General features: G+C 45.2%; 1 protein-coding gene across 7 annotated transcripts in view; it reads left to right on the top strand.

Annotated features, from left to right (window-relative positions):
* TNK2 (tyrosine kinase non receptor 2) overlaps positions 1–27,684 on the top strand; it is a 337,552-nt gene that overhangs the window by 203,268 nt on the left and 106,600 nt on the right. For all 7 annotated transcript variants that reach the window (XM_075340441.1, XM_075340440.1, XM_075340439.1 and 4 more), the window contains 4 exons: positions 2,379–2,585; positions 16,743–16,895; positions 18,868–19,145; positions 21,111–21,237. In XM_075340441.1, coding sequence (XP_075196556.1) covers positions 2,379–2,585; positions 16,743–16,895; positions 18,868–19,145; positions 21,111–21,237 — 765 coding nt within the window. The remainder of the gene's footprint in view (positions 1–2,378; positions 2,586–16,742; positions 16,896–18,867; positions 19,146–21,110; positions 21,238–27,684) is intronic.

Raw genomic sequence — 27,684 nt, 5'->3', positions numbered from 1 at the left:
GTGCATCTCTGCTGCTAATGTCCGGGCGGGTTATGCACGTGGATTCCCGCCCCCCCCTCCCCCGCCGCCTGTTCCTCCCTCTCTCTGGCTGTATGGAAATTTCTAATCTTCAGTTACACGGCGTCAGATTTAGCGCCTGCGCATAGCGCTCATCTCCGGCGCTGTGTTTCTGTTTCTGAAGCCCACAGTATTATGGTGCATTAGAGGGCGTTGCATTCGCCCTTGCTTCTTCAGATCTTTTGTGACCGTGGGAGTGCACGCGGTCACAACAGGACTGGAGAACAGCTGATCTTACCGATTAGCTGCAGCAGACGATATTGTACCAGACGTCTGCTACAGCTAATCAGGGTAAGATCAGCTGTGCACCAGTCCTGTTGTGACCGCGCGCGCTCCCGCGGTCACAACAGATCTGAAGAAGCGAGGGAGCATGCGCCGCCCTCTCATGCACTGCCCTCTCATGCACCATAATACTGTGGGCTTCAGAAACATGGCGCCGGAGATGAGCGCTATGTGCAGGCGCTAACTCCGACGCCGTGTAACTGAAGATTAGAAATATACATACGGCCAGAGGGAGGGAGGAACAGGCGGCGGGGGGGGCGGGGATACACGTGCATAACACGCCCGGACATTAGCAGCGAGGTGCACACGTCAATCAAAAAGTGCATGAATTTTCAAACTTTATAAAGTTGGATTTCACTGCCTAAACACCCGAGCTGCCCCCTGATGGTATGTACACAATGTGCCTGATAGTGCCAGCACTGCACTGGCTGCACCTTATACACGAAAATCCTGATGTTTGGTTCCCTTTAAAGGAGCATGTCAGCGTTTTTTTATCGTCCCCTGTGTTCGCAGTCAGTAATGTGTGTAGAGAGTGTAGTACAATACTTACCAGTCGCCATCTTTTGCAGTTTCCAGCTCCGCTCTTCTCTGGCATCACATGACCGTATTTGTGACTTGCGGGCGCACATGACATCTTCTGAAGATGTTGTGTGAGCCGGCAAGTCACAATGTGGTCACCAGACCCCGGTACGGCATTATATATGGCAGAGGATGGCAATTTGTAAGGCTTGTAATACAGACTTTACACACACATTACTGATTGGGAAATGAGAAAAAACAAATGTTGGCATGCCCCTATATGATGGGAACCATTTTGAATTATTTCTTGTCGTGGATAATGACCAGACACAATAGTGTGTGACCGGGATTTTATTCTTCATATAAGTTGCATGCGTATCACTGGCACAGGTTAGAAAGCCATTGTGCCTTCACTTTGCGTGTACAGCCTGACTAATGCTATATGTCGGGTACCCTCACCCATTATATAGCATTGGTTAGTAAGTTGCAGTTCCCCTTTAGTGCTGTGTTATGCCTTCATATGATGTTTTACTTTAGAATATGGGAATATTACTGACATTTTTAAATATTTTTTCTATCTGTAAATGGTTGAAGAAAAACGTTTATATATTTGGAAATTAATGCATTTTAAAAGTTCAAAAACGGATACTATCTGGAGGTGCTCCAGGTTCAGTCCTTCCAGCCCGCTCCATCTGCTGTTTGCATGTGCTCTGTATACAAATCTTATGGAGATGTATTGTTCCTTAAAATAAATCCTATAAAGAATTGAATGAGTTAATATTGTTGTGTGACACTTCTGTCCTGTGTCTACAGTGTTAGCATATTTGGGTCTGGGGTTACTCTGAAAATAGAACCCACCCACTCAGTATCGCATGTCCCTCCATGCTCAGTGCTGGGCCGTGACTGATGACACACTGTACAAGTGTCAGCAGTTGTCCCAGGATTTCCTTTCTTGAGTCAGTGAAAGAATAGAGGATGGATTGATCCAGCTGCACGGCTATCGGGCAGCGGAAGCTGGTAATCTCAGATGAGAGATTGCCTGTACTCTTCCTGGAACCACATCACAATATTAGCATTCAGTCTCTGCAAATCAATGATACTTGTGCCAATTGCAATCTTCTGAATATGTGGCTGAGATTACAAACCATATACATTTACACTTAGTCTTTTTTAAATCAGTGTAGTATTCCAATGACTTTACTGTTTTATAAATATATTGTATATAATAAAAGTGTGTTTGTGTGTAGTTTATAATGGAGAACCCAGTCTTCTACAGAAGAGGGAATCCCATAAATAACTGACAGATGCAGGTCTATTTCCAGATGAGAATCCAGACTCCCCAAGCACGTCTTACAGAGGTCCTGAATAACGGGGTGGCCTACAGTTTGATCCTAGAGGTGGGAGCCTCACGTTTGAGACTTTTATAGTAGATCCTGGGGATATGCTGTATATGTCTAAAAGAGGAATCATTATTTTTGTTCTACAGAGTAGCAAGATAATCATATGTTCTTCTTTTCTAGGTTTTCAGTGGAAAGCGCCCAGATTCTGAATTTTCTCCTCTACCCCAAAGTACTTTTCGCAAACCTCCCAGCCCACCACCTCCTGAAGGTCAGCAGGCTTTGACCTGTCTCATCAGTGAAAAGGACATTTCTCTCTTTGAGAAGCTTGGAGATGGTTCTTTTGGCGTAGTTAGGAGAGGGGAGTGGAACACACCCAATGGCAAACTGGTAGGTACATTTACTTACATATATTCATTCCTACAGAAATCAACAGATATGAATGGTCCTATTGGTTCCCAATATGTTTGACGCTGACACAAAGAAGCATAAGCACAAAATTCCTCCCAGGACCCCATGTGCTTGGGCGATTTTGAACTCAATGTTTATACATAAAAAATACATTTTATAAATCTGCCCATTGTGATCTTGAAAATTAAAGGTCACAACTTACTATGGAAAAGCTAGTTAAGTAGAGAAATATCAATTCTGGGCCATATTTTTCCACTCTGCTCTATGTGATGGGAGTCCTGAATATTCACTCTCACCACCTCTTTAACCCTCTTTGTACTGACTGACAAACTGCTGTCTGTGTATACATAACAGCCTGAAAATCATTGCCCTGAGAGGTAAGAAGAGGCCTCTCCTCATGAACACATCAGGCTCATAAACTGAGCACAGTGTATTTTTAGTGATTATTGTAGTTATGGCCCAGTCACACACAACGACTTACCAGCGATCCCGACAACGATATGACCTGATAAGGATCGCTGATAAGTCGCTGGGAGGTCACTGGTGAGATGTCACACAGTCGGACCTTACCAACGACGCAGTAACAACCAGCGACCTGTATAACGATCTCGGTGGGCGTTGGGACCTTGTTAGGAGGTCGTTGGTAGGTGTCATACACAGCGATGCGTCTTGCCCAGCAGGACATCGCCTTTGAAGAAAATGGTCCGGACCATTCGGCAATGACTAGCGATCTCACAGCAGGGGCCTGATTGCTGGTAGGTGTCACACATAACGAGATCGCTGGCGAGATCGTTGCTGCTTCACAAAAACTGTGACTCAGCAACGATTTAGCGATCTCGTTGTGTGTGATGGGGTCTTTAGCCAGCTTAAAGGGATTGGGTTGGAGGGTTTAGGGGACCTGATAGGTTCTCTTTAGCAATCTTTTGAACAGTTTTGCCATGTGAGTATAAGTCAACTGTGATATATAGGGGGCTGGTTTAGCCACTGATATGAGCAGTGAGCCAGCCCCTTCCTACTTTTTACTAATTACACGGGAAACGACCCATAACGGGAGCTGACGGGACAGGGCTAATATATGGAGATCAGGACACTTTTGCAAATTAAAGTACCGTATTTTTCGCTTTATAAGACGCACTTTTGTTCCCCCAAATTTTGGGGGAAGGTAGGGCGTGCGTCTTATAAACCGAATATAGGGGGGGTGTACACACATACACATATATATATATATATATATATATATATATATATATATATATATATATACTGCAGGGTCCAAGGGAGGTGGGGGCAGCTGGAGCGGTGCTGAGAGCTGGTGATGCTGCGGAAGGGGGCCTTTGATCTCCTGCTCCCGCTCATATAATATGCACTGCTGCTGTCCATCACCGTGGTGCTGAAACCGCACCGCGGCGATGGGCTGGGGCAGGGGCGCATATTATATCTGCCTGCGCCCTCTTTTGATCGCACATGATCCCCCTGTGTTAGATATGGCCCCCATACTGCTGCCCATAGTAAAATAAAAAAAGCTTTACTTATTTCCAGCGCTGATCTCCCAGTGTCTCTGCTGCTGCTGTCTGTGATCAGGCACGCAGAGATGATATCACTCTGCTCTGCCGATCACATGACCGGCAGCAAGAACCAGGAAGTGGAGGAGGAGCTCAACCGCACGGAGGGAGACACAGGGATTACAGCGCTGAGAAGGTAAGGAAAGAGTGTTTTATTTTATTATGGGCAGCAGTATGGGGGGCATATCTAACACAGGGGAGGTGTGCCATCTATAGTGGCCATGGGCAGCACACATGGGGGCCATATCTAACACAGGGGAGGTGTGCCTTCTATAGTGGCCATGGGCAGCACACATGGGGGCCATATCAAACACAGGGGTGGTGTGCCATCTATAGGGGCCATGGGCAGCACACATGGGGGCCATATCAAACACAGGGGAGGTGTGCCATCTATAGGGGCCATGGGCAGCACACATGGGGGCCATATCAAACACAGGGGAGGTGTGCCATCTATAGGGGCCATGGGCAGCACAGGGGATGTGTCCCAGCACAAGGGGGCTATATTCAATATAAGGGGGCCATATCCAGATTAAGGGGGGCTAATTTTAGGATGGGGGGCTATGAGGGACATATACCCTATATGATTTGTTAGACGGACACTGGCATTATAAGATGGACCCCATTTAACATTAAAAAAAAAATCTCTTTTCCTTCACCAAATTTGGGGGTACATCTTATAATCAGGTGCGTCTTATAAAGCGAAAAATACGGTATGTTAGAAAGTTACCGTATATATTTATATTAAAAAAACATCTAAAGATTATTTGTTTTAAGTGAACAACCCCCTATAATTCAAGACAAACCCCATAATCGCAATGGAGCTTTCAAAAAATGACTCTGTTCTATGACAGAAGCAAAGCTTGCCAGATGGACTCCATTAACTATAATAAGGTCCTTTTGCATTCTTTTCGGGCTGCCTACAATATTGCAGCATACTGTTCTTTTTTACGTAGAAGTGATGGAACTTGTGACACAACTGTGATCCAAGCCTAAGCTGAAAGAATTCCAGTTAACAAGAGACTCATCTAAAAGTGGATTCATTCTGGCCAATGTTTAGGAGCTCATTCGATGGAGCTGTACAGTGACAGATTCAGTCATATCTTATATAGCTACAATTAGCTTTCACAGTGGTTAAATTGAGAACACTTTCTGTACACCAGGGTCTGTACAAGTGCAAGCTTCTTTCTCTTTTGCATCTAATACATTGACATGTAAATGTTTGGGCACCACTGATCAAAATTACTGTTATTGTGAATACTGTATTTTTTGGAACATAAGACACACTTTTTTTCCCCCAAATGTTGGGGGAAAGTGGGGGGTGCGTCTTATGGTCTGAATGTGGCTGCGGGGAATGTGGGTGCTGCGGTGGAGCGGGTCATCGGGGGCACGAGCAGGCTGTAGCAGCCTGCCGTGACCACGTGGACCCGCTCATTTAATATTCACGTCCATCCCTCGCCCATCATTCCTCAGCGCTGAAGCGGGCACTGACAGGTGGGCGGGATGATGGGCGGGAGATAAACAGCCGGCCCGCATGATCACCCCTGGCAACTACGGCCTGGAGTGATCATGTGCGGCTGTATTCACTTCTCCCCGCGCATCATCATCAGCGTGGGGTGCAGTGAATCAGTGTACAGTACTCACTGTTCCCCTGCAGCACCGCTCGTCCTCCCATCTGTGTCAGCGGCAGCGCCGCTGAGTGGAGCCGTCCCCGTTACCCTGCTGCATCACGATCATCTCCTGTGTCTTTGCCGGCGGCTGGGTGGAGACTAGCGGCGCGCACAGCGATGACGTCATCGCTGTGCGCACGTGTCCACACGCAGCCGCCGGCACAGACACAGGAGATGATCGCGATGCTGCAAGGGAACGGGGACGGCTCTACTCAGCGGCGCTGCCGCTGACACAGACGGGAGGACGAGCGGTGCTGCAGGGAGTGAGGTAAGGTGAGGTGAGTATGAACGTTTATTTTCTTTATCGTTCCTTCCATGGGAGACCCAAACCATGGGTGTATAGCTAGCGCCTCCGGAGGACACACAAAGTACTACACTCAAACGTGTAGCTCCTCCCTCCGGGCTATATACACTCCCTGGATGACAATCTATCCAGTTCAATACTTTGTGTTTCAGGAGGAACACACACTTAGCATTCTCTGATATTTTTTTCTCATTTTTATTTTTTTTTAAAGATTTGGAAGAAAAGCGGGTCCAGTCTGGACTCCCGGCATGTCCCTTCACACCCCACTCTGTCGGCGGTGCTGTTAAGGTTGACTTTATAAGGCTGGAGCCTTCACTTGCCGCGCTCCTTCACATCCTCTAAGAGGCTCTGGGTTGAAGTGGGAGCCTCCACGGTCCTCTCTGCTTGCAGAAGACCGGTCTCCATCCGCAGCCCTGTCTGGTCCCTGCTGGAAGGAGCATTTACCCCCCTCTCCAGGGACATGGCCCTGCGTCTCAAAGCTAAGTATAGAGACGTTTTTCAGGGGTCCCGGGTACTTTTATTAGGGGGACAGTATGTGTTTTAACGTTACTGTAAATTCCGGCCGATTCTGGGGATTTCCCCTGAGAACCGCGCCGAAGGTGCCTGCTCGTCGGCCGCATTGTTAACTCTAGGCCCCGGCTTCTGTTTGGGCCTAGTTTCGGTTTGGCTTCCCTGCATGTTTTGCATACAGCGCCGCCCACCGCCCGGCCAGCAGAGGGGAGGGCACTCCTCCTTGGGGAGATGTCCCCTCCCCTGTATGTCGTCCTGTATCTCTCTGCCCTCCGTTTTTCCCACTCTTGGGCTTATACACGCCCCCCCTCTTTCTCCCAGCGCCATTTTCTCAGCGTTCTTGCGCTAGAGGGAGCTGGATGCTGCAGCTGCATTCTGTCAGGAAGGCTGACACTTCACAGGGGAGCGGTGAAATCCAGAGGGCACACAGAGAGCACGGGCTGGTAAGCCACAACCTCTGGTTGTGGACTTTTACTACACTCTCAGGCATTTTACAGGAGTGTATTCTGGCTGCAGAGCCTCCACCATCAGCAGCATGTCTGTCACTAGGAGCAAGTCTGCAAACATGTATGCTATATGCACTGCTTGTAAGCTTATTCTGCCAGAGCCAAGTACATACCCACATTGTGATGCCTGTGCTAATATGGTTGTGTCTCAGCCTGGAGCCTCCGCAGGGGTCCCTCCGGCTGCTTTGGCCCCGGTGGCTGAACCCCCGGCTTGGGTAGCATCTTTTTCGCAAGCTCTTTCCAGGTCTTTTGCCGACTCCATGGGGCAGCTGTCCCGGACACTGCTGTCCATACATCAGCCCCCTTCACAGGGTGCTTCGGCTGCTCCTAGCTCTGCAGAGCTCTCAGAGCATGTCCCAGGACCCCGTCCCCCTAAACAGAGACGCAGGGACCCTTCTCCCTCCTCTTCCCACGGCTCTGATTCACGTGCCGAGGTGCAGGGCGAGGAGGACTCGTTTACTGTGGGCTCAGACGCTACCTCTATGTACCCCATTGACTTGTCTGAGGGAGATGCGGATGTTAGTGACTTGATTGCGTCCATTAACTCCGTACTGAACCTCAACCCACCAGAGTCTGAGGAACAAGCCTCTCTGGTAGAGATACACCAGTTTACCTCACCTAAGAAAGCTAGGAGTATGTTTTTTAACCACTCCAGCTTTCAGGCCACTGTTACCAAACCCAGGGCCTGTCCTGACAAACGTTTTCCGAAGCGTAGTTCAGATGACCGTTTTCCTTTTCCCCCAGAGGTGGTTAAGGAATGGGCTCAGTCCCCAAAGGTAGACCCTCCGGTGTCCAGAATCTCAGCCCGCACAGTCGTGGCTGTGGCTGATGGCACTTCTCTTAAGGATCCCACTGACCGCCAGGTTGACCTTTTGGCCAAGTCTGTATATGAGGCGGCTGGAGCCTCGTTCTCCCCGTCTTTTGCGGCAGTGTGGGCTCTCAAGGCAGTCTCTGCCTCTCTGGAGGAGATGCATTCCCTCACCAGGGACTCTATGCCTGAGCTGGAGACCTTAACTTCTCGAGCTTCGGCTTTTGCATCCTACGCCATGTCTGCCATCCTGGAGGCTTCTCACCGCACGGCGGTGGCCTCCGCTAACTCCCTCGCGATCCGCAGGATCTTGTGGCTTCGAGAGTGGAAAGCAGACGCTTCCTCAAAAAAGTACCTTGCGAGTCTCCCTTTTGCTGGGTCCAAGCTGTTTGGGGAACAGCTGGATGACATAATCAAGGAGGCTACTGGCGGGAAGAGTACTTCCTTGCCTCAAACTAAGGCCAGGAAACCTGTCCAGGGCAGGATCCAATCGAGGTTTCGTTCCTTTCGTTCCTCTAACTGGTCATCCTCGAAGCCCTCGACCGCGTCCACTACCGCAGCCAAGGATCGTAAACCAAGCTGGCGCGCAAAGCCGCGTCCTCAAAAGACCGGAGGAGCCGCTGCCACTAAGGCGGCCTCCTCTTGACTACCTGGCTGCGCCAGCAACGTCCTTGGTCGGTGGCAGGCTCTCCCACTTTGGAGACGTGTGGTTCCAACACGTCACCGATCAGTGGGTGCGGGATATTATCTCCCACGGCTACAGGATAGAATTTTCTTCCAGCCCGCCAAACAGATTTTTTCTGTCCACACCCCCTTGCTCCAAGGCCGCCGCCTTCTCTCAGGCCGTGGCCTCTTTGCAGGCCAACGGGGTAATTGTTCCGGTTCCCGCCCGGGAACGGTTCAGCGGTTTCTACTCAAACCTCTTTCTAGTCCCCAAGAAGGACGGTTCCTCCCGGCCCATCCTGGATCTCAAGCTTCTCAACAAGCATGTTCAGGTGCGGCACTTTCGCATGGAATCTCTGAGATCGGTCATTGCCTCAATGACCCAAGGAGATTTTCTGGCATCCATCGACATCAGAGATGCCTATCTGCATGTGCCTATTGCGGTCTCACACCAGCGTTGGCTACGCTTTGCAATCGGAGAGGAACATTTCCAGTTCGTGGCTCTTCCCTTTGGCTTAGCCACGGCCCCTCGGGTGTTCACCAAGGTCATGGCAGCAGTGGTTGCGGTCCTGCACCTCCAGGGATTGGCAGTGATTCCTTACCTGGACGACCTTCTAGTCAAGGCCTCATCCAGTGTAGACTGCCAGCGGAGTGTCTCTCTCACTGTCGCCACGCTAGTTCAGTTCGGGTGGCTTGTCAACCTGCCCAAGTCCACTCTGACCCCGACCCAGGTACTTATGTACCTAGGGATGCAGTTCGAGACTCTGCCGGCACTTGTCAAGTTGCCCTTAGTCAAACAGCAGTCCCTTCGTCTGGCGGTGCGCTCTCTGCTGAGGCACCGCCGTCATTCCATCAGACACCTCACGCGGGTGCTGGGTCAGATGGTGGCGTCAATGGAAGCGGTTCCCTTTGCCCAGTTCCATCTGCGTCCCTTGCAGCTGGACATTCTCCGCTGTTGGGACAAGCGGATCTCTTCCTTGGACAGGCTGGTGGCTCTGTCATCACAGACCAGGAACTCCCTTCAGTGGTGGCTTCAGCCCCTCTCCCTGTCACAGGGACGCTCCTTCCTGACTCCGACCTGGGTGATACTCACCACGGATGCCAGCCTCTCCGGTTGGGGAGCGGTATTTCTTCATCACCGAGCACAGGGCACTTGGACTCCGTCCGAATCAGCCCTCCCGATCAATGTGCTGGAGATCAGAGCTGTGTTTCTAGCTCTCCTAGACTTTCACCACCTGTTGGCGGGCAAGCACATTCGGGTTCAGTCGGACAACGCGACAGCGGTTGCCTACATCAATCACCAGGGCAGGACTCACAGCCGTCTGGCGATGTTGGAGGTGCAACGAATCCTCCAGTGGACGGAGGACTTCAAGTCCACCATATCTGCAGTCCACATCCCAGGCGTGGAAATCTGGGAGGCCGATTATCTCAGCCGTCAATCCGTGGACGGCGGCTAGTGGGCACTGCATCCGTCAGTGTTCAGATCGATCTGCCGCAAGTGGGGCACTCCGGAAGTGGATCTGATGGCATCCCGGCACAACAACAAGGTTCCGGTTTACGTGGCTCGCTCCCACGATCCTCAAGCCTTCGCAGCAGACGCACTGGTTCAAGATTGGTCTCAGTTCCGTCTGGCCTATGTGTTTCCCCCTCTGGCGCTCTTGCCCAGAGTTCTGCGCAAGATCGGTACGGAGGGCCGTCGAGTCATACTCATTGCTCCGGACTGGCCCAGGCGAGCTTGGTACCCAGACCTGCTCCGCCTGTCCGTAGAGGTGCCGTGGCATCTCCCGGACCGCCCAGACCTTCTCTCTCAAGGTCCGTTCTTCCGCCAGAATTCTGCGGCTCTCAGATTGACGGCGTGGCTCTTGAGTCCTGGATCCTGACGGCTTCAGGCATTCCCTCTGAGGTCATCTCCACCATGACTCAGGCTCGGAAATTTTCCTCGGCCAAGATTTACCACAGGACTTGGAAAATTTTCCTGTCCTGGTGTCGCTCTTCCGGCCATGCCCCTTGGCCGTTCTCCTTGCCGACCGTCCTGTCTTTTCTACAGTCAGGCCTACAGTTAGGTCTGTCCCTCAATTCCCTCAAGGGACAGGTGTCGGCTTTGTCGGTATTGTTCCAGCGGCGTATCGCCCGACTGGCTCAGGTGCGCACCTTCATGCAGGGCGCATCTCACATCATCCCTCCTTACCGGCGGCCCTTGGATCCCTGGGACCTTAATCTGGTCCTCACGGCCTTACAGAAACCCCCTTTTGAGCCTCTCAGGGAGGTTCCTTTGTCTAGACTTTCACAGAAAGTTGTCTTTCTAGTAGCCATAACTTCTCTCAGGAGAGTTTCTGATTTGGCTGCGCTTTCTTCGGAATCCCCCTTTTTGGTGTTTCACCAAGACAAGGTGGTTCTTCGTCCGACTCCGGACTTTCTCCCTAAGGTGGTGTCTTCCTTCCACCTTAACCAGGACATTTCATTGCCCTCTCTTTGTCCGGCCCCTGTGCATCGCTTTGAGAAGGCGTTGCACACCTTGGATTTGGTGCGGGCGCTCCGCATCTATGTGTCACGCACCGCCGTTTTTCGGCGGTGCACCTCACTTTTTGTGCTAACCACAGGTCAGCGCAAGGGTCTCTCTGCTTCTAAACCGACCCTAGCTCGTTGGGTTAGGTCGGCTATCGCCGATGCCTACCAGTGTTCTCAGGTGCCTCCCCCGCCGGGGATTAAGGCGCACTCGACCAGAGCTGTCGGTGCCTCCTGGGCTTTCAGACACCAGGCTACGGCTCAGCAGGTGTGTCAGGCTGCCACTTGGTCCAGTCTGCACACTTTTTCGAAGCACTACCAAGTGCATGCTCATGCTTCGGCAGATGCGAGCTTGGGCAGACGCATCCTTCAGGCGGCTGTCGCCCATTTGTGAAGTTAGGTTTTGCCTACTTCTCAGTTTGGTTTATTTCCCACCCATGGACTGCTTTGGAACGTCCCATCGTTTGGGTCTCCCATGGAAGGAACGATAAAGAAAAAGAGAATTTTGTTTACTTACCGTAAATTCTTTTTCTTGTAGTTCCGACATGGGAGACCCAGCACCCTCCCTGTTGCCTGTTGGCAGTTTTTTGTTCCGTGTGTTTCACCGGCTGTTGTTAGTAGACAGAGTTCCGGTTTTGCCGAGTTTTACTCTATCTCTACTTATGGGTGGATGTCCTCCTTCAGCTTTTGTACTGAACTGGATAGATTGTCATCCAGGGAGTGTATATAGCCCGGAGGGAGGAGCTACACGTTTGAGTGTAGTACTTTGTGTGTCCTCCGGAGGCGCTAGCTATACACCCATGGTTTGGGTCTCCCATGTCGGAACTACAAGAAAAAGAATTTACGGTAAGTAAACAAAATTCTCTTTTTTTTTTATGTGCCACACGATGCGGCCATACACCAGGATGGGGGTATATTATGAGCAGGATGGGGTCATATGAGCAGGATGGGGTCATATGAGCAGGATGGGGGCATATGAGCAGGATGGGGGTATATTATGAGCCGGATGGGGCTATATTATGAGCAGGATGGGGGTATATGAGCAGGATGGGGGTATATAGCAGGATGGGGCCATATGCCATGATGGGTTATATAGCAGGATGCGGCCATATGCCAGTATATAGCAGGATGCGGCCATATGGCAGGATGACGGTATATAGCAGGATGAGGGACATATACTGTATATACAAGGCAGGAGGATGATTACCAGGATGCGGCACCTTAGTAGAGAATTTGGGGACATTACCCCCATAACAGTGTCAGCAGCAGATCCTCGCCCCATAACAGTGTGTCATGACCACATTTTTTGCTTAAAATTTTATTTTCCTATTTTCCTCCTCTAAAACCATGGTGCGTCTTATAGTCCGGTGCGTCTTATAGTCCGAAAAATACGGTAGTTAAGCAAGTTGAAGATGAAATGATATCTAAAAGTGATAACGTTAAAGGTGACCCATTTCCTTTTGTATTTTAGGCAAAAAAAATAATAAATCTATATTTTAATCTTTTACACTTTAATATTAACAAAAAAGGAAAGTGAGCCAATGTAAATGTTTGAGCACGCTGCATGGTTACTAGCTAGTTGCAATCCGTTTTGTTGTAAATCCTTTTTTATAGCCAGACAAGAGTCTTTCAATTCTTGTTTAAGGCATTTTCATCCAAAAAGTCTTCCAGTTCTGTGAGATTCCTGGATCATCTTGCATGCACTGCTCTTTTGAGGTCTAGCCACACATTTTCACTGACATTCAGATCAGGGGACTGTGATGGTCACTGTAAAACCTTCAGCTTGCGCCTTTTGAGGTAATTTATTGTGGGTTTTGACTTGTGTTTAGAATCATTATCCATTTGTAGAAGCCATCCTCTTTTCAACTTCAGCTTTTTATACAGATAGTGTTATGTTTGCATCAAGAATTTGTTGAAATTTAATTCAATCCATTTTTCTATCTACCTGTGAAATGTATCCTGTGCCATTGGATGCAACGCAACACCAAAGCAACAATTAATCCTCCGCTTGCTTTATTGGTTGGCGAGGTGTTCCTTTCCTGAAATTCTGTACCATTTTTTCTCTACACATACCTTAGATCATTGTGGCCAAAGAGTTCTATTTTAACCTCATCAGTCCACAGGATTTGTTTCCAAAATTCATCATGCTTGTTTAGACATTCTTTTGCATACTTTTGACGCTGAATTGTATGGTGAGGACGCAGGAGAGCTTTTCTTCTGATGATTCTTCCATGAAGGCCATATTTGTGCAGGTGTCTCTAAACCATAGTACAATGTAGCACAAGTTTAGAGTCTGTTAAATCTTCCTGAAGGTCTTTTGCAGTCAAGCGGGGGTTTTGATTTGCTTCTCTAGGAATCCTACAAGCAGCCCTCACAGAAATTTTGCTTGGTTTTCCAGACGTTATCTTGACCTCAACTGTTTCTGTTAACTGCCATTTCTTAACTTCTGGACTTGATGCTGGCCATGAAAGCATTGTCAACATAAATAAGTTTGTTAAAATTGCAAACTTGTTTCAGAACACCTTTAGTCAATTTTTTTATCATGTGTATGTCATTAACATGCCTATACATCCTGTAATTTCCAGAATACCACACTTTCTATGTATGTGTGTATATGTGTGTTTGTGTGTAGATCTCAACATTTGGAAGATTAGACTGAAGCGTTCAACAATTATAGCTAGCATGGCTTTATGCCACGGTCCAAACATTTCAGTTGTATGCTGCTCAAGAGTGTGCAAAGTGTCTCCGTACAGTATAAAATGGGAATAGAAAATGGCAAAATACACACAGTACAATACATATACAGATATAAATAAATAATATATATATATATATATATATATATATATATATATATATATATATATATATATATATATATATATATATATATATATATATATATATATATATATATATAAAATATATATTCACAAAATTATCTAGGAGTTAAACTGATTTCCATGAACGCCATGTTCTTTAGTAGATAAAAGTCACTACTGTACCTCCTGGAGATTTCTTCTACTGATTACCCATTACTCATTATTGACCTCTATTTTACCTACCATAAATCAAAGACACACAGATTTTTCTTCTAGAAGTGTGAAAAAAACCATTAAAACTTCCATCAAAGCCACTTGTATAAAATAAATGAAAATGCAAGAACTTTACTCCATTTATACATGTTTTGGAAAAAAAAGTCTTCATGAATTAGCCCTGAAAGGTGAATCAAATTTTAAGATTATTTTACTTTAGATACTGTAGGGATTCACGCTCCCAAATAGACGTTAGGTTTGGTTCACACAGGCAATGTGCATTTTTATTGATTTGTCTAAACATCCAAGGGATTCAACAACCAAAACAGCCTCTTCTGGGCACAAAAGGTTTAATGGCAAATAAACAATTCATTCAGCAGGCATATATACCGTATATTTTGGTTTATAAGACTCACTTTTCCTCCCAAAAATTTGGGAGGAAAATGAGGGGTGCGTCTTAAAATCTGAATATAGCTTCCCTTTGGGTGGAAACTTGCTGGGGGGCTGTCTGTGCGGCTCTCTTAGCGGGCGACCAGGTGCCTGTCTGTGCGGGCGGCTGCCTCTCTGTGCCAGTGGCTCGCTGCCTCTGTGTTCGGTGGCTGGCTGACTCTCTGTGCGGGCGGCCGGCTGGCTGTGCGGACTGCGGTGGCTATGCGGTGGGTGTCCCAGATGGTCTGTCCGCGGTCTAGGCTAGGCTTCAAATGATGGCGCCTGACGTCAGCGCGTGCGCAGATGGAACTCTTGGATGAGAGCTCCATCTATGCACGCGCCGCTCCGGACGCCATTTCTTTGAAGCTGGGACACTCGTTGCACCAGCCTGCACCACCACACAACCACCGCAGCTTCCACTGCCAGCAGTGACCTGTTGCCGCTGCCAGTGGTGACCCGCTGCTGCCTGCACTGATCCCCCCTCCGCTGTGAGCACTTACCTGCCGCTGCGAGCACTGACCCGTCTCTGCCAGCACTGACCCGCTGCCAGCAGTGACTCGCCGCTGCTGCCAGCACAGCCTCTGCCTCACGTGACCCTGCTCCGCTACCGCCCCCCTCTGGTTAGACAACACTCGAGTATAAGACGAACCCCATTTTTTTTTTAACCTTTTTTTATCTCTAAATTAGGGGTGCGTCTTCTAATCCGGTGCGTCTTATAAAACGAAAAATACGGTATGTGTCAGTGCGGACTCACCTGAACAAATTACAGTCCATTTTCCTGTAGCTAACTTTCAACAAGTAAGGAGAGTCTTTGCGTCTCCTACAGCCTGAGCTGCAGCAGCTTCCAGCACCAAACAGAAGTAGTCATCTCCGTGCACAGCTTCCACTGAACTGCCTGATCTCAGCAGTTGTCGCACACTGCCATCCACTCTCTCCCCTAGCAGAGGGAGACACACAGCGAACACATGCCCTGGTCTTAGGTAAAGCTAGCCGGGTGCATGGAATCAAGACCTGCAGTGGAAGAATTTTACCCAGTACTCCCTGGCTTTGCTACAATACTTTGACGTCACACGCTCACGCACGGACTGTAGCGTCTGTGTTTCCATGGAGGATTACCTTGGTATCTAGAACGCTCATACCCCGGTGCATTCTGGTAACGATGACGCTATATACCACATGATAAAACCAGGAAATGAGCAAATCTATGTTAGTATGTATAATAATAGCCGATTGGCTGAACTTTAACAAGCAATCTGTCTGGCATTAATTCATTGGTTGATGGGGGTATTTATACTGCGATGTCTCCCACTCCGGTCACACTCCTTGATAAAGCAATCAAGCGAAACACATGTCGGAGTGAGGGGCCGTGGACTGTTGGTTACACCACCTATACAAACTGGTAAATATATTTTCCAAAATGTCATGCTTTTGAAATTGCTATTATGTGTCTGTGCGATGAGGTTGAGGAGGGCTGCACCTTATAGGATGGCTGTTTAAATTATTGCTTGGATAGTTTTTATACCAATTATTTAATTATTTATATGAACTATTTATTACATCCATTTTTGTGGCGTATACTTCCCCTCCCCTTTAGCACACTGGCACTTTAATTGTATTAGTCAAAAAAAATTTGTCTTGAGGCAACTTTGCTTGACATTTTTTGGTCATATATATCTAATACAAGTGGTAATTATTTATCTGTCTAAATTTAAGAATTCCCATGAAATATATATATACGGGATTATTATGGAATAATAAAATTTGATGCTCTGTCCATGACCCTTAATATTATATTTATCATCTAGCATTCTCCTTGCTGGTTTTTTCAGTGTATTTTTTTGTATGATTTTAATCTTTATTTCAATAAAAACTGATTTTAATATTTCTTATATTGTCACTTCCTTTTTTGAACATGTACACACGTTCAAAGTTGTTGTTAATACTTTGAAGTGTAAGATTTGTTAAAAACAATATTACTGGCATGCTATTATAATGCTCATTCACTAAGGGAAATTCCATGAAGTGTAAATGCAAAATGTATTAGTAGAACACGTCTATAGTATCTCTGTACTTTTTAGTTTGGAGGAATTCCCTTAATATTAATGTCATTTATGAATCCTAGTTTTGCATATTGCACTTTCTTTCAGTTCAATGTCGCTGTGAAGTGCTTGAAGACGGATGTACTTACACAGCCAGATGCCTTGGATGATTTTATTAGAGAGGTCAATGCCATGCATTCTCTCGACCATGTCAATCTTATCAGGCTCTATGGAGTGGTCCTTACACATCCCATGAAAATGGTATGGTATTTTGTACATGTATTTACATTGTGATGTGATTCTGTATTACATTGATCACTTGTATACGGCACATTATTTGCTTTTTAACTATTCATTAGATCTGTAAATGAAAGGTATTGTCTTCCAATGTACAACCCGTTCTTAATTGCTTAAGCACATCACATAAACTAAAAATAAAAGATATACTTACCTTTTAGACCAATGATGCTCACGCGATGTCTGGGCTGTGATTCCCAGTGGTCATTAATATATCACATAACTGCTGCAGCCGATCATTGGCCAATGATCAGCTGAGCCCTTAAGCAGTTTATCAGAGCAAACGTCTGCACTGACAGAATGGTGAAGTCAGCACCAGTTCTGTTACATAAGGGTCTTGTGACTGTTCAGAATCATAGTCCTGACTGCTCAGGAGCTGCACTGGCCCCAGAGGTTATTATACTTTTTTTTAAATTAATTAATATATTATTTATTTATCTTACACTCTTTTAGTTAGTGAAGAAGGGGTTGTCTACTAGAGGACAATCTCTTTAACGCCATAACAACCTAAAACTTACATTTTTGTCACAGATCACTAAGGAAGGTATGAAGATTGCTTAGGAGCTGAGCATGCTTCATACCAGGCAGACACTAGCTGCATTACAGTGAGAATCTGCTTGTTCCTAATGCTACCAGAGCCATATAAAAATAGTATGATTATCAAAGTATAAAATTATATAAAATGTATATTATCAGGTTCGGGCCCTATGAGTAGTCTAGAAAGCTTGCTATATATTAGTATCGTTTCAGTTAGCCATTAAAAGGTATCAACCACTGAGGACTTTCTGTTCCTTTAAACAGTTTTTTTTATCTCTACTGGCTAACAAGGTACAAAGATATAGTTTACCTTTATTAACAGATGTCAGTAATAATCCATCCAATCCACACAAGCAAACAAATCAAACCATAGATGTCCATAAATTTAATGATGTGTGATAATGAGAAATGACACAGGGAAAAAGTATTGACCTCTCTTACTTAAAATATTTAAGACTTTGTACAAAAGCCTTTGTTGGTCATGACACCTTCAAGATGCCTCTTGTATGGAGATACTAGTTGCATGCGTTGCTCAAGTGTGATTTTGGCCCATTCTTCAACACACTCTTCAAATCCTGAAGGTTCCGTGGCTCCTTCTATAAACTTTGAGCTTTAGCACTTTCAATAAATGTTCTATTGGATTTAGGTCAGATGATTGGCTGTGCCATTCTAGCAGCTTTTATTTCTGTATCTGTATACACACACGTGCATGTGCAGTGTTTGTAATTTAATTATATTTTCATAAATGTGAAATATTTTTGTTCAAGAATAAATGTGGATTGTTGTTCATGGAAAAAAAATAAGACATCCCCTGAAAATATTCTATAACTAGAGATAAGAGGACCCATGGAAGTTCGGTTTGTTTTGGAATCCGGACTTGACCTGTACCCCGATGGATGTCACTAACTGGGCAGTTTGGGTCTCTGCCCACATGCAGCCAGCCATGAACAGAACATTTCTGGAGGGTGGGCGGGGTTTTTCCATATTTTATTTTTTTTTGGGGGGGGGTGCACACTACATCCGATGATGCTTTTATTACCCCTAGTGCGTGCTATTCAAACACTGCAAGCGACTCGCAGTGGACCGAGCACCAAGTGTACCCAAGCACAGTGATGTTCACTTGAGTCGGTCAGCATACTGTACGTAAAGCACCCGAACTCTGTTTCTGTGGTAAAGTGTGTGTTCGGTACGAACACCGAACTTTGTGTTTGCTCATCTTTATCCCTAATCCATCTTTCTAAGCAAAAAAAAATAAATTATAAGATCTTGTTTCATTTTTGGGGAAACACAGTGGATCCCCATTACATTGACGTTTATCTGAGTCTATTAATTCTTGTTGAGGGAGAATACTGTGATTTTCATGTTTCATCTTTGAATAAATAGCTGACTTCTTTTCCAGGTTACAGAACTTGCCCCTTTGGGCTCTCTTTTGGACCGCCTGCGTAAGAACCTGAGTCACTTCCTTATCTCCACACTCTGTCACTATGCTATACAGATTGCTAATGGCATGGCCTATCTTGAATCCAGGCGTTTTATACACCGGGATCTTGCCGCCAGAAATATTTTGCTTTCTTCAAATGATCTGGTTAAAATTGGAGACTTTGGCCTCATGAGAGCGCTACCCAAAAATGATGATCACTATGTTATGCAAGAGCATCGCAAGGTACCCTTTGCTTGGTGAGTATTATAAAAAAAACTGTTGTGTTGCTGCACAAATAGTCCATGAAATAATGTTTTCTGAATGAATATTTTGTAATTGTCATGCTGGTTATGTGTGGTTATGTATTTCCCTTAGCCTTCCACATCCCTGCAGAATTTGCCTTGGTCTTACAGTACAGACCAAAAGTTTGGACACACCTTCTCATCTCTAGAACAACTATTAAGTGGAGACTGTGTGCAGCAGGCCTTCATGGTAAAATAGCTGCTAGGAAACCACTGCTAAGGACAGGCAACAAGCAGAAGAGACTTGTTTGGGCTAAAGAACACAAGGAATGGACATTAAACCAGTGGAAATCTGTGCTTTGGTCTGATGAGTCCAAATTTGAGATCTTTGGATCCAACCACCGTGTCTTTGTAGAAAAGGTGAACGGATGGACTCTACATGCCTGGTTCCTACCGTGAAGCATGGAGGAGATGGTGTGGGGGTGCTTTGCTGGTGACACTGTTGGGGATTTATTCAAAATTGAAGGCATACAGAACCAGCATGGCTACCACAGCATCTTGCAGTGGCGTGCTATTCCATCCGGTTTGCATTTAGTTGGACCATCATTTATTTTTCAATACGACAATGACCCCAAACACACCTCCAGGCTTTGTAAGGGCTATTTGACTAAGAAGGAGAGTGATGGGGTGCCACGCCAGAAGACCTGGCCTCCACAGTCACCAGACCTGAACCCAATCAAGATGGTTTGGGGTGAACTGGACCGCAGAGTGGAGGCAAAAGGGCCAACAAGTGCCAAACATTTCTTGGAACTTCTTCAAGACTGTTGGAAAACCATTTCTGGTGACTACCTCTTGAAGCTCATCAAGAGAATGCCAAGAGTGTGCAAAGCAGTAATCAAAGCAAAAGGTGGCTACTTTGAAGAATCTAGAATATAAGACATATTCTCAGTTGTTTCACACTTTTTTAAGTATTTCATTCCACATGTTTTCATTCATAGTTTTGATGTTTTCAATGTGAATCTACAATTTTTAGAGTCATGAAAATAAAGAAAACTCTTTGAATGAGAAGGTGTGTCCAAACTGTTGGTCTGTACTGTATGTTTCTGTATACACCTATGCTGCCTGCATTTTTTCCCCAGACTCTGCCTTGGTTCTCAAGTCTCTTGACACTGATGCTGGGGATATTTTTTTCTCTCATGTAGCTTACTCTGCTTTGTATAAACTCCTTTGCTTGTTGATATCACTAACACTGTGCTACTCTGAGAGGAGGATTGACCTTATTCCAAAGATGGAGCTAGAATTTTTTTGCTGTCAAGATCTACGTCAGAGGCAGCAGAACAACCAGCTATATGAAAGAGTTCCATAATCTACAGCAACATAAAAGTAGAACTTTTTTTTTTATTGAAGACTCTTTTTATAAAGTCACCTAATTTTGTATTTTTGAAAAAAATAACAAAAAGTGTAAAGATGAACATAGGTTATTATTATAGAAGTAGATCTGTCACCATACTATGGTCTTCTGTTTTAACTGCATCATAGTATATACCTCAGTATTTCAGGGTGTAGATACCTTAATGATAAAACCTGATTTGGGAAAATCTGCGTCCAGCTTCACTTTGTATTCCCTTTTTGGATATCTTAGTTTTACCTTTTGTCAATTAAACGGATTGTGTCAAATAACACTTGTGCGTTAGAAATTGCCATCAGTCTTTTTACTTAAAGGGATTGTGTGACCTTATGATATTGCCCATATCAATACCATATGGTGTAGGCCGTGCACCCCCTCTGATCAGTGATCAGACCTGAGCAGCACAGCTTTATACACTTTGTAGTGGCTGTCTTGTTGAATAGCTGAAGGGTAGAGGCTTGGTGTTATAAGCCTAGACATCGTCTTTACACACAACTTATTTTAATTTGTCCTCTTTTACTCTTTTGTTATTTTTTTTCTTCTGTTAATCTTCTTAGTTTCTATTTTACCAGGTGTGCCCCAGAAAGCCTGAAGACTCGTACGTTTTCTCATGCAAGTGACACCTGGATGTTTGGGGTGACATTGTGGGAGATGTTCACTTATGGGCAGGAACCCTGGATAGGCCTAAATGGCAGTCAGGTAAGAATATATGTATACTACTAGTCTGTAGTTGGTAAGGTCTGAATGGATTGTAAAGTGTGATTATTGTGAAAGAGAAATAAATGAAGATTCTCCCTTTTTTTCTGACATGGAGCTATTTTCCCTTTGTAAAAGTTACTTACATGTGAGAGTGCTAAGGTGAGGTTGGCCCGTCCTCTCCTCCCAATTTGAAAAATTAAAATCCGCTTCATTTATCCACTTAGGCTAAGGCAAGTAAAACGGAGCGAGTGAAATGCGATAAAAAAATCGCATTCCACCCTGACCCATGTTACTCTATGGGATCGCTCCCATGAGCGTTTTTTTCCCCAGCCATAATCAGACCGAGAAAACAATTGTAGCATATTGCGGGTGGAATCCGATTAGTTTTCTCTCGTACCCATACAAGTCTATGGGTGCGAGAGAAACCTCGCATTGCACTCACATTACACCGGAGTACAGTGCGATATATGCATCAGCTGACAATGGAGGAAATAGTGAGATTAGTCCCACTCTCTCCTCCGCAGCTATGCTCCAATCGCAGGGTCGCAGCACAGTGGCAGGACACTCAGCTTACACTCCAGTAGAGCGAGAGCAGAGGGTCATGCAGTGCACTCACAGTAATGCCAGTCTGTCCTTAGTCTTATTTACATGTTGAATCTGAAATTTCTTTAACCCCAACCTAACCAGTGGCTAAAATGTGCTAGTCATACATTTTCACCATAGATTCAAACTATTGCCTCATGTAAACCTCTTTAGATCAGCTTCTGGACCATTTTAGCCTTCCCGGCAACTGACCAGAGTGGAAAGACCAAGGCATCATCTTCAAGTGAAGCCAGTAGAGATATTCTGGGACAATTTCCATCCCTATGGTCTCTCATATGTTGCAATCTTTTACTTTCCAATTAATCACACATTGGGTCACTATTGGAATTCAGCAAAGCCATGTTGTATGTTGTTTTGCTATTGCTCTGCATTATTTTTTTTTTTTGCTCTGACTCTTCAAAACATCTACCAACATGAAGTAACTCCTTTGATTCAAGGCCCCACCATTTGCCATGCTAGTGTTAAAATATTATGTATGGGTTATTTACAAGAAATATAGTTTTAGCGTTCATGTAAAAATTTCTTGTCAGGAAATGGATATAAAAAAATGAAATTGAATTAAAGAGGTTGTCCACTACTTTAACATTGATGGCCTATCCTTATGATAGGTCATCAATGTCTGATCGGCTGGGGTCAAATGGAAGAAAAACGGATGGCTATTGAACTGTTTGTCCTGCTAAGATAACCGATTGCTCTTGGATTTGTTTCAGACAGATGATTACTGGATATATCAACTTAGCCTTAAGGTGGTGTCACACACAGCGACGACGACGACGACGTTGCTGCTACGTCACCATTTTCTGTGACGTTGCAGCGACGTCGCTGTCGCTGTGTGTGACATCCAGCAACGAGCTGGTCCCTGCTGTGAGGTCGCCGCTCGTTGCTGAATGTCCAGCTTCATTTTTTGGTCGTCGCTCTCCCGCTGTGACGCACAGATCGCTATATGTGACAGCGAGAGAGCGACGAAATGAAGCGAGCAGGGAGCAGGAGCCGGCATCTGGCAGCTGCGGTAAGCTGTAACCAAGGTAAACATCGGGTAACCAAGGTGGTTACCTGATATTTACCTTCGTTACCAGCCTCCGCCGCTCTCACGCTGCCAGCGCCGGCTCCTGCTTTCTGCACATGTAGCTGCAGTACACATCGTGTAATTAACCCGATGTGTACTGTAGCTAGGAGAGCAGGGAGCCAGCGCTCAGTGTGCGCGGCTCCCTGCTCTCTGCACATGTTGCAGCACAGTGACGCGTGTCGTTATGATCGCTGCTTCGGCTGCTGTGTTTGACAGCTAAACAGCGATCATAACAGCGACTTACAAGGTCGCTGCTACGTCACAGAAAATGGTGACGTAACAGCGACGTCGTTGTCGCTGTCGTTTAGTGTGACCCCAGCTTTAGCCTCAGCTGTGTCCAGTAAGCAGATTAGGGACACTTTGCTGTCTTTTTTCTGTGCTCCGAAATACCCCAATAACATTTTATTTCTTTGTTTAATGATAAAACAAATCTGTCATAAAAACTGAAATACTTGTGACAAAAGTGTTTATTGAACCATTATACAATGAAAAGTAAAAGAACAAATTAAATGAGGGCATAAGACGCATAAAAAACAATAACACGTTAGATAGGGACAATGAGTGCAGACAAAAAATAAATGTTTTCTTTATGCTATTATAGTATTACCATTATGTTGATCCGAAATAAGTCCTTGTCCCTGAAATATGACTTTATGTTGATTAGAATATGAATATTTAACTATAACATGATTATTTCATTATAACATGATAGGGCGAGACCAACAACTCTGCCATCTAAAAATTGCTTATATAATATGGTTTAAAGGGAACCTGTCAGGTCCAATATGCACCCATAACCACGAGCAGTTCTGGGTGCATATTAGTAATCTCTGCCTAACCATCCCTGTATACACTAGTATAGATAAATTAGATAAAGGCATCTTTAGAAAAAGTATTTCTAAAGATCTTTTATCGTATTGCTAATGAGAGTGGGGACTAGTCCCCGGACGTTAGTTCCCCTGGCTTGTCGGCCCCATTAGCATGTTAGTACGTCCCTGTTGGTGTGCTATCATGCTAATGAATATGCAGCGTCAGAGAATGATCTCCCTCACCTCTCCACTATCATCGCGTCCAACACTGCATTTCGGCTCAGTGCACTGGAGTTTTGGCCGTGCGCATTACTTCAGTTTGAAGCCAGGACGCGTACACCCGGCTTCATGTGGTCAAAGGGGTAATGTCTCTGCTTGTTGAGAGTTACGTGCCTGAGATTATAGTATAAGGAGACATATAGGACATAAAATGTTATTCTGGGAAATTACATTTGCTAACAGATTAAGAGAGAAAGAGGTCTAGAACTCTAGTGCCACCTACTGGGAAGTATCAATCCTAATCGTCAGTATTGACCCTTAAACTAGCCTTGCCACATGACCTGTTCCCCCATGAAATGGCAATCTGCACAAGGAGTGACTTTACTCCTAGACTCCAGTCAGAAGTCTCTTATACAACCAGATCAGAACACTTGCAGTGAGGCGGGAAAGCACCCAAGAAGTGTGTCTTGAAATAGATTTTATGTTTTGACTTTTATCCTAAGTCTTACGGCAATTCTCATTAAAACATTCATGTTGACATTTCGTATTCTAATTTCCAGTAGGAGTCACTAGAGCTCAAGTCCTCTTCCTCTCTGTAAGGGCAATTTGCATATTATTCTGTATGAGCACTTCCTATACCCTGATGCTCTTCCACAAATTGGCGCATAGAAAGTCACTTAGAACTATATAGTGAAGAGAGAGAAAAAGAAAAAAAGGAAAAGACTAGGTAGCAAGAAGGAAAGATTTAGATAGAGAATATCTATAGTCGCCACCTCCACAGCAAAAACACTTTTATTTTTGGCCCATCAGTCTGCTACAGAAAGCAATCTCATAGCCTCCAAATATTGGATTCATGGAACCAGATCTTCTCAAACTAGGTAACCTTACCTAAGAGGATACCACAGACCTTCTCATTAACAACGAGTGTGTTAAGTTTACCAAAAGGACAAATGTAATTTTTTTTCTTAGTTACTTTGCATCAATTCCTTTAAAAATGGTTTTGCCCTAAATTCTCCCCACTCCCCTAGGTAAATATCACAATGGTGCAGTTTATTTTATTAGAGTTTTCTAACACTCTACCACCTCTTAGCCTATGAAAACAAAATTAGTTTTTGCAAAGCGAATTTAAGTTTTCATTGGTACATTTTGGGATAAACATGGCTATTTAATTCCTTTTGAGGATGAAAAAAAATCTAGAAATAACGAATGCTGTTTACATCACACATACCATATTTTTCGGACTGTAAGACGCACCGGACCATAAGACGCACCCTGGTTTTAGAGGAGGAAAATAGGAAAATAAAATTTTAAGCAAAAAATGTGGTCATGCCTGTGAATCTATATAACCAACCCACTTGTCTCTCTTCCTAATTTGTTGTCCCTACTGGAACGTTTTGGTAATTGGTCCAATTTCAAGATTAATGTGGACAAATCAGAGGCTCTTAATGTATCCCTCCCTAGAGATATGGTAAACGGCTTGATGAAGCAATATCCATTTAAATGGCCTTCAGGCAATGTTATTACTTACTTAGGCATTCGCCTACCCTCTGATCTCTCCAAATTATTTTCCTTGAACTTCCAGCCATTTCTTTCCAAACTCGAAACCAACTTAACCACATGGGAATGAACCAGTTTTTCTTGGTTTGGGCGCATCAATATACTGAAAATGACTATCCTCCCCAGGTTATTGTATCTTTTGCACACAATTCCCTCATACATTCCAGCTTCTTTCTGGTTGGGACTACGGTGGCAATATAGGTGTTTCGTCTGGGCGTCGAAGCACCTGAGACTTCGTTGGGAAACACTAATTCGTCCAAAGGAGGCGGGGGGACGGGCTTGCCAGATTGTCGTTGATATAATCTAGCTGCAGCACATGCTCGTGTATTGGACTTAGTCCATAACTATTTGTCGAAGCTATTGGTACGCATTGCAACAGATATGTGTCCGGTCCCGGTTGGGGTCCTGCCGTGGCTACGCTCCTCCCCATTTCCGAATAGCCCATACATTTCCTATACAATAGCCCACACGCTGAAATCCCTGAGCGTCCCCTCTATAAGAAGGAAGTTGTTGGACTTGAATTGCCCTGTTTCCCATCTCAAGAAATCCTAAGTCTGGCCCGAGCTATACCTCATCGACTTTTCTAGGCGACTCCAATCCCGCCCTCTATGCTTATACCATGTGGCCCCAGATGGGGTACTCTTGCCACTCAGTACAATCCTGGGTGACACTCCCCCCACTCCACTCACGAATTCGAATACACTCAGCTTCAGCATTTTTTTGCATCAATTCCTAACAGAGGGGCGCTAATACGTCCCCTATCAACCTTTGAGTCGCTATGCCTTACACAGCCTATTATCCCACATGCGACCTCGGTTACATACAAATTGCTCTTTGAAAAAGACTTCCTCTCCCTTCCACCATACTGTAAAGCTTGGGAATCAGAACTCCACGAAAACTTCACGAAAAACCCAATGGGACCAATGTTTCTCCCTTTCTAATAGATCCGTAATAGCATCTAAATCCCAAGAGACCAGTTATAAGATAATATCGAGGTGGTATAGAGTCCCTGTCATACTTAATACATTGTTTCCGGGAGTCCTGGACACGTGCTGGCGCTGTGGAGCGGATTTGGGAACGATGTCACACATATGGTGGTCCTGTCCAACCTTGAACGCTTTCTGGGGAAGGGTTCTCAGGGTGGTTCTGGAGGTAACGGGGATCTCAGTCCCCCCATCCCCGGAAGCAATTTTGCTTTACATGTTCCCCATGTCCAAATCTAAATTTAAAAAATTACTTCTCAGACACTTACTGCAGGCCGCAAAGATAGTGATCCCCCAACACTGGAGATCCCTGGATCCCCCTTCCCTGGAGTAGTGGTTCGCAGAGGTCTCTCTGACACACCGTATGGAGTCCCTGATCGCTCATTCCCAGCAGGAAGTGGATTCTGTCGCCAAGACATGGTTTCATTGGGGGGCCTTTCTCTCTTCTCCCCTCTACCGTCACATCCTGACATAACGTGCATTGATCTGTTTATCCCCCCTTCCCTAGTCTTATATCCCACTCGCTTTCTTTCTCCGCCCTCATCTTTCTTTTTTCCTTTTCCATATGTAAGAGACTCCCACGTTAGGAGGTCTAGGTTGGTGATTAGTCCGAACATATGAGTTACTATAATTTTTCAACTGTTTAGAGGATTTCTCATTGCCAGGAATTCTTTGTAAAGTGTTTTGTTTGATTGTTATCACTATCGCTAACTGATCCAAATTCATACCATATTATTTTGGTTTATATCATTTAGTAAATGACTCAGTAGTATATTCCTGCTGTCTCTTTTCATGTTATGTATTGATGACTTGAAAACTTATTAAAAATTTATTGTTTAAAAAAAAAAAAATAAAATGTGGTCATGACACACTTATGGGGCGAGGATCTGCTGCTGACACTGTTATGGGGGTAATGTCCCCAAATTCTCTACTAAGGAATCCAATCCTGATAATGATCCTCCTGCCTTGTATATGATCCCCATCCTTGTATATATGTCCCTCATCCTGGTGTATATTCCCATCCTGCTATATACCGCCATCATGGTATAGCCCCCATCCTGCTACATAGCATCATTCTGGTAGATGTCCTTATCCTGCTATATACTGCCATCCTGCTATATACCCCCATCCAGCTATATTCCCTCAACATGCTATATACCCCCATCCTGCTATATACTGCCATCCTGGAATATGCCCTCATCCTGTTATA

This window comes from Anomaloglossus baeobatrachus, chromosome 3 (genome assembly GCF_048569485.1).
Source record: "Anomaloglossus baeobatrachus isolate aAnoBae1 chromosome 3, aAnoBae1.hap1, whole genome shotgun sequence".
Classification (NCBI taxonomy): domain Eukaryota; kingdom Metazoa; phylum Chordata; class Amphibia; order Anura; family Aromobatidae; genus Anomaloglossus; species Anomaloglossus baeobatrachus.
The sequence above is the reverse complement of the archived record's forward strand: the minus strand, read 5'-3'. Positions and strand labels throughout refer to the sequence as shown.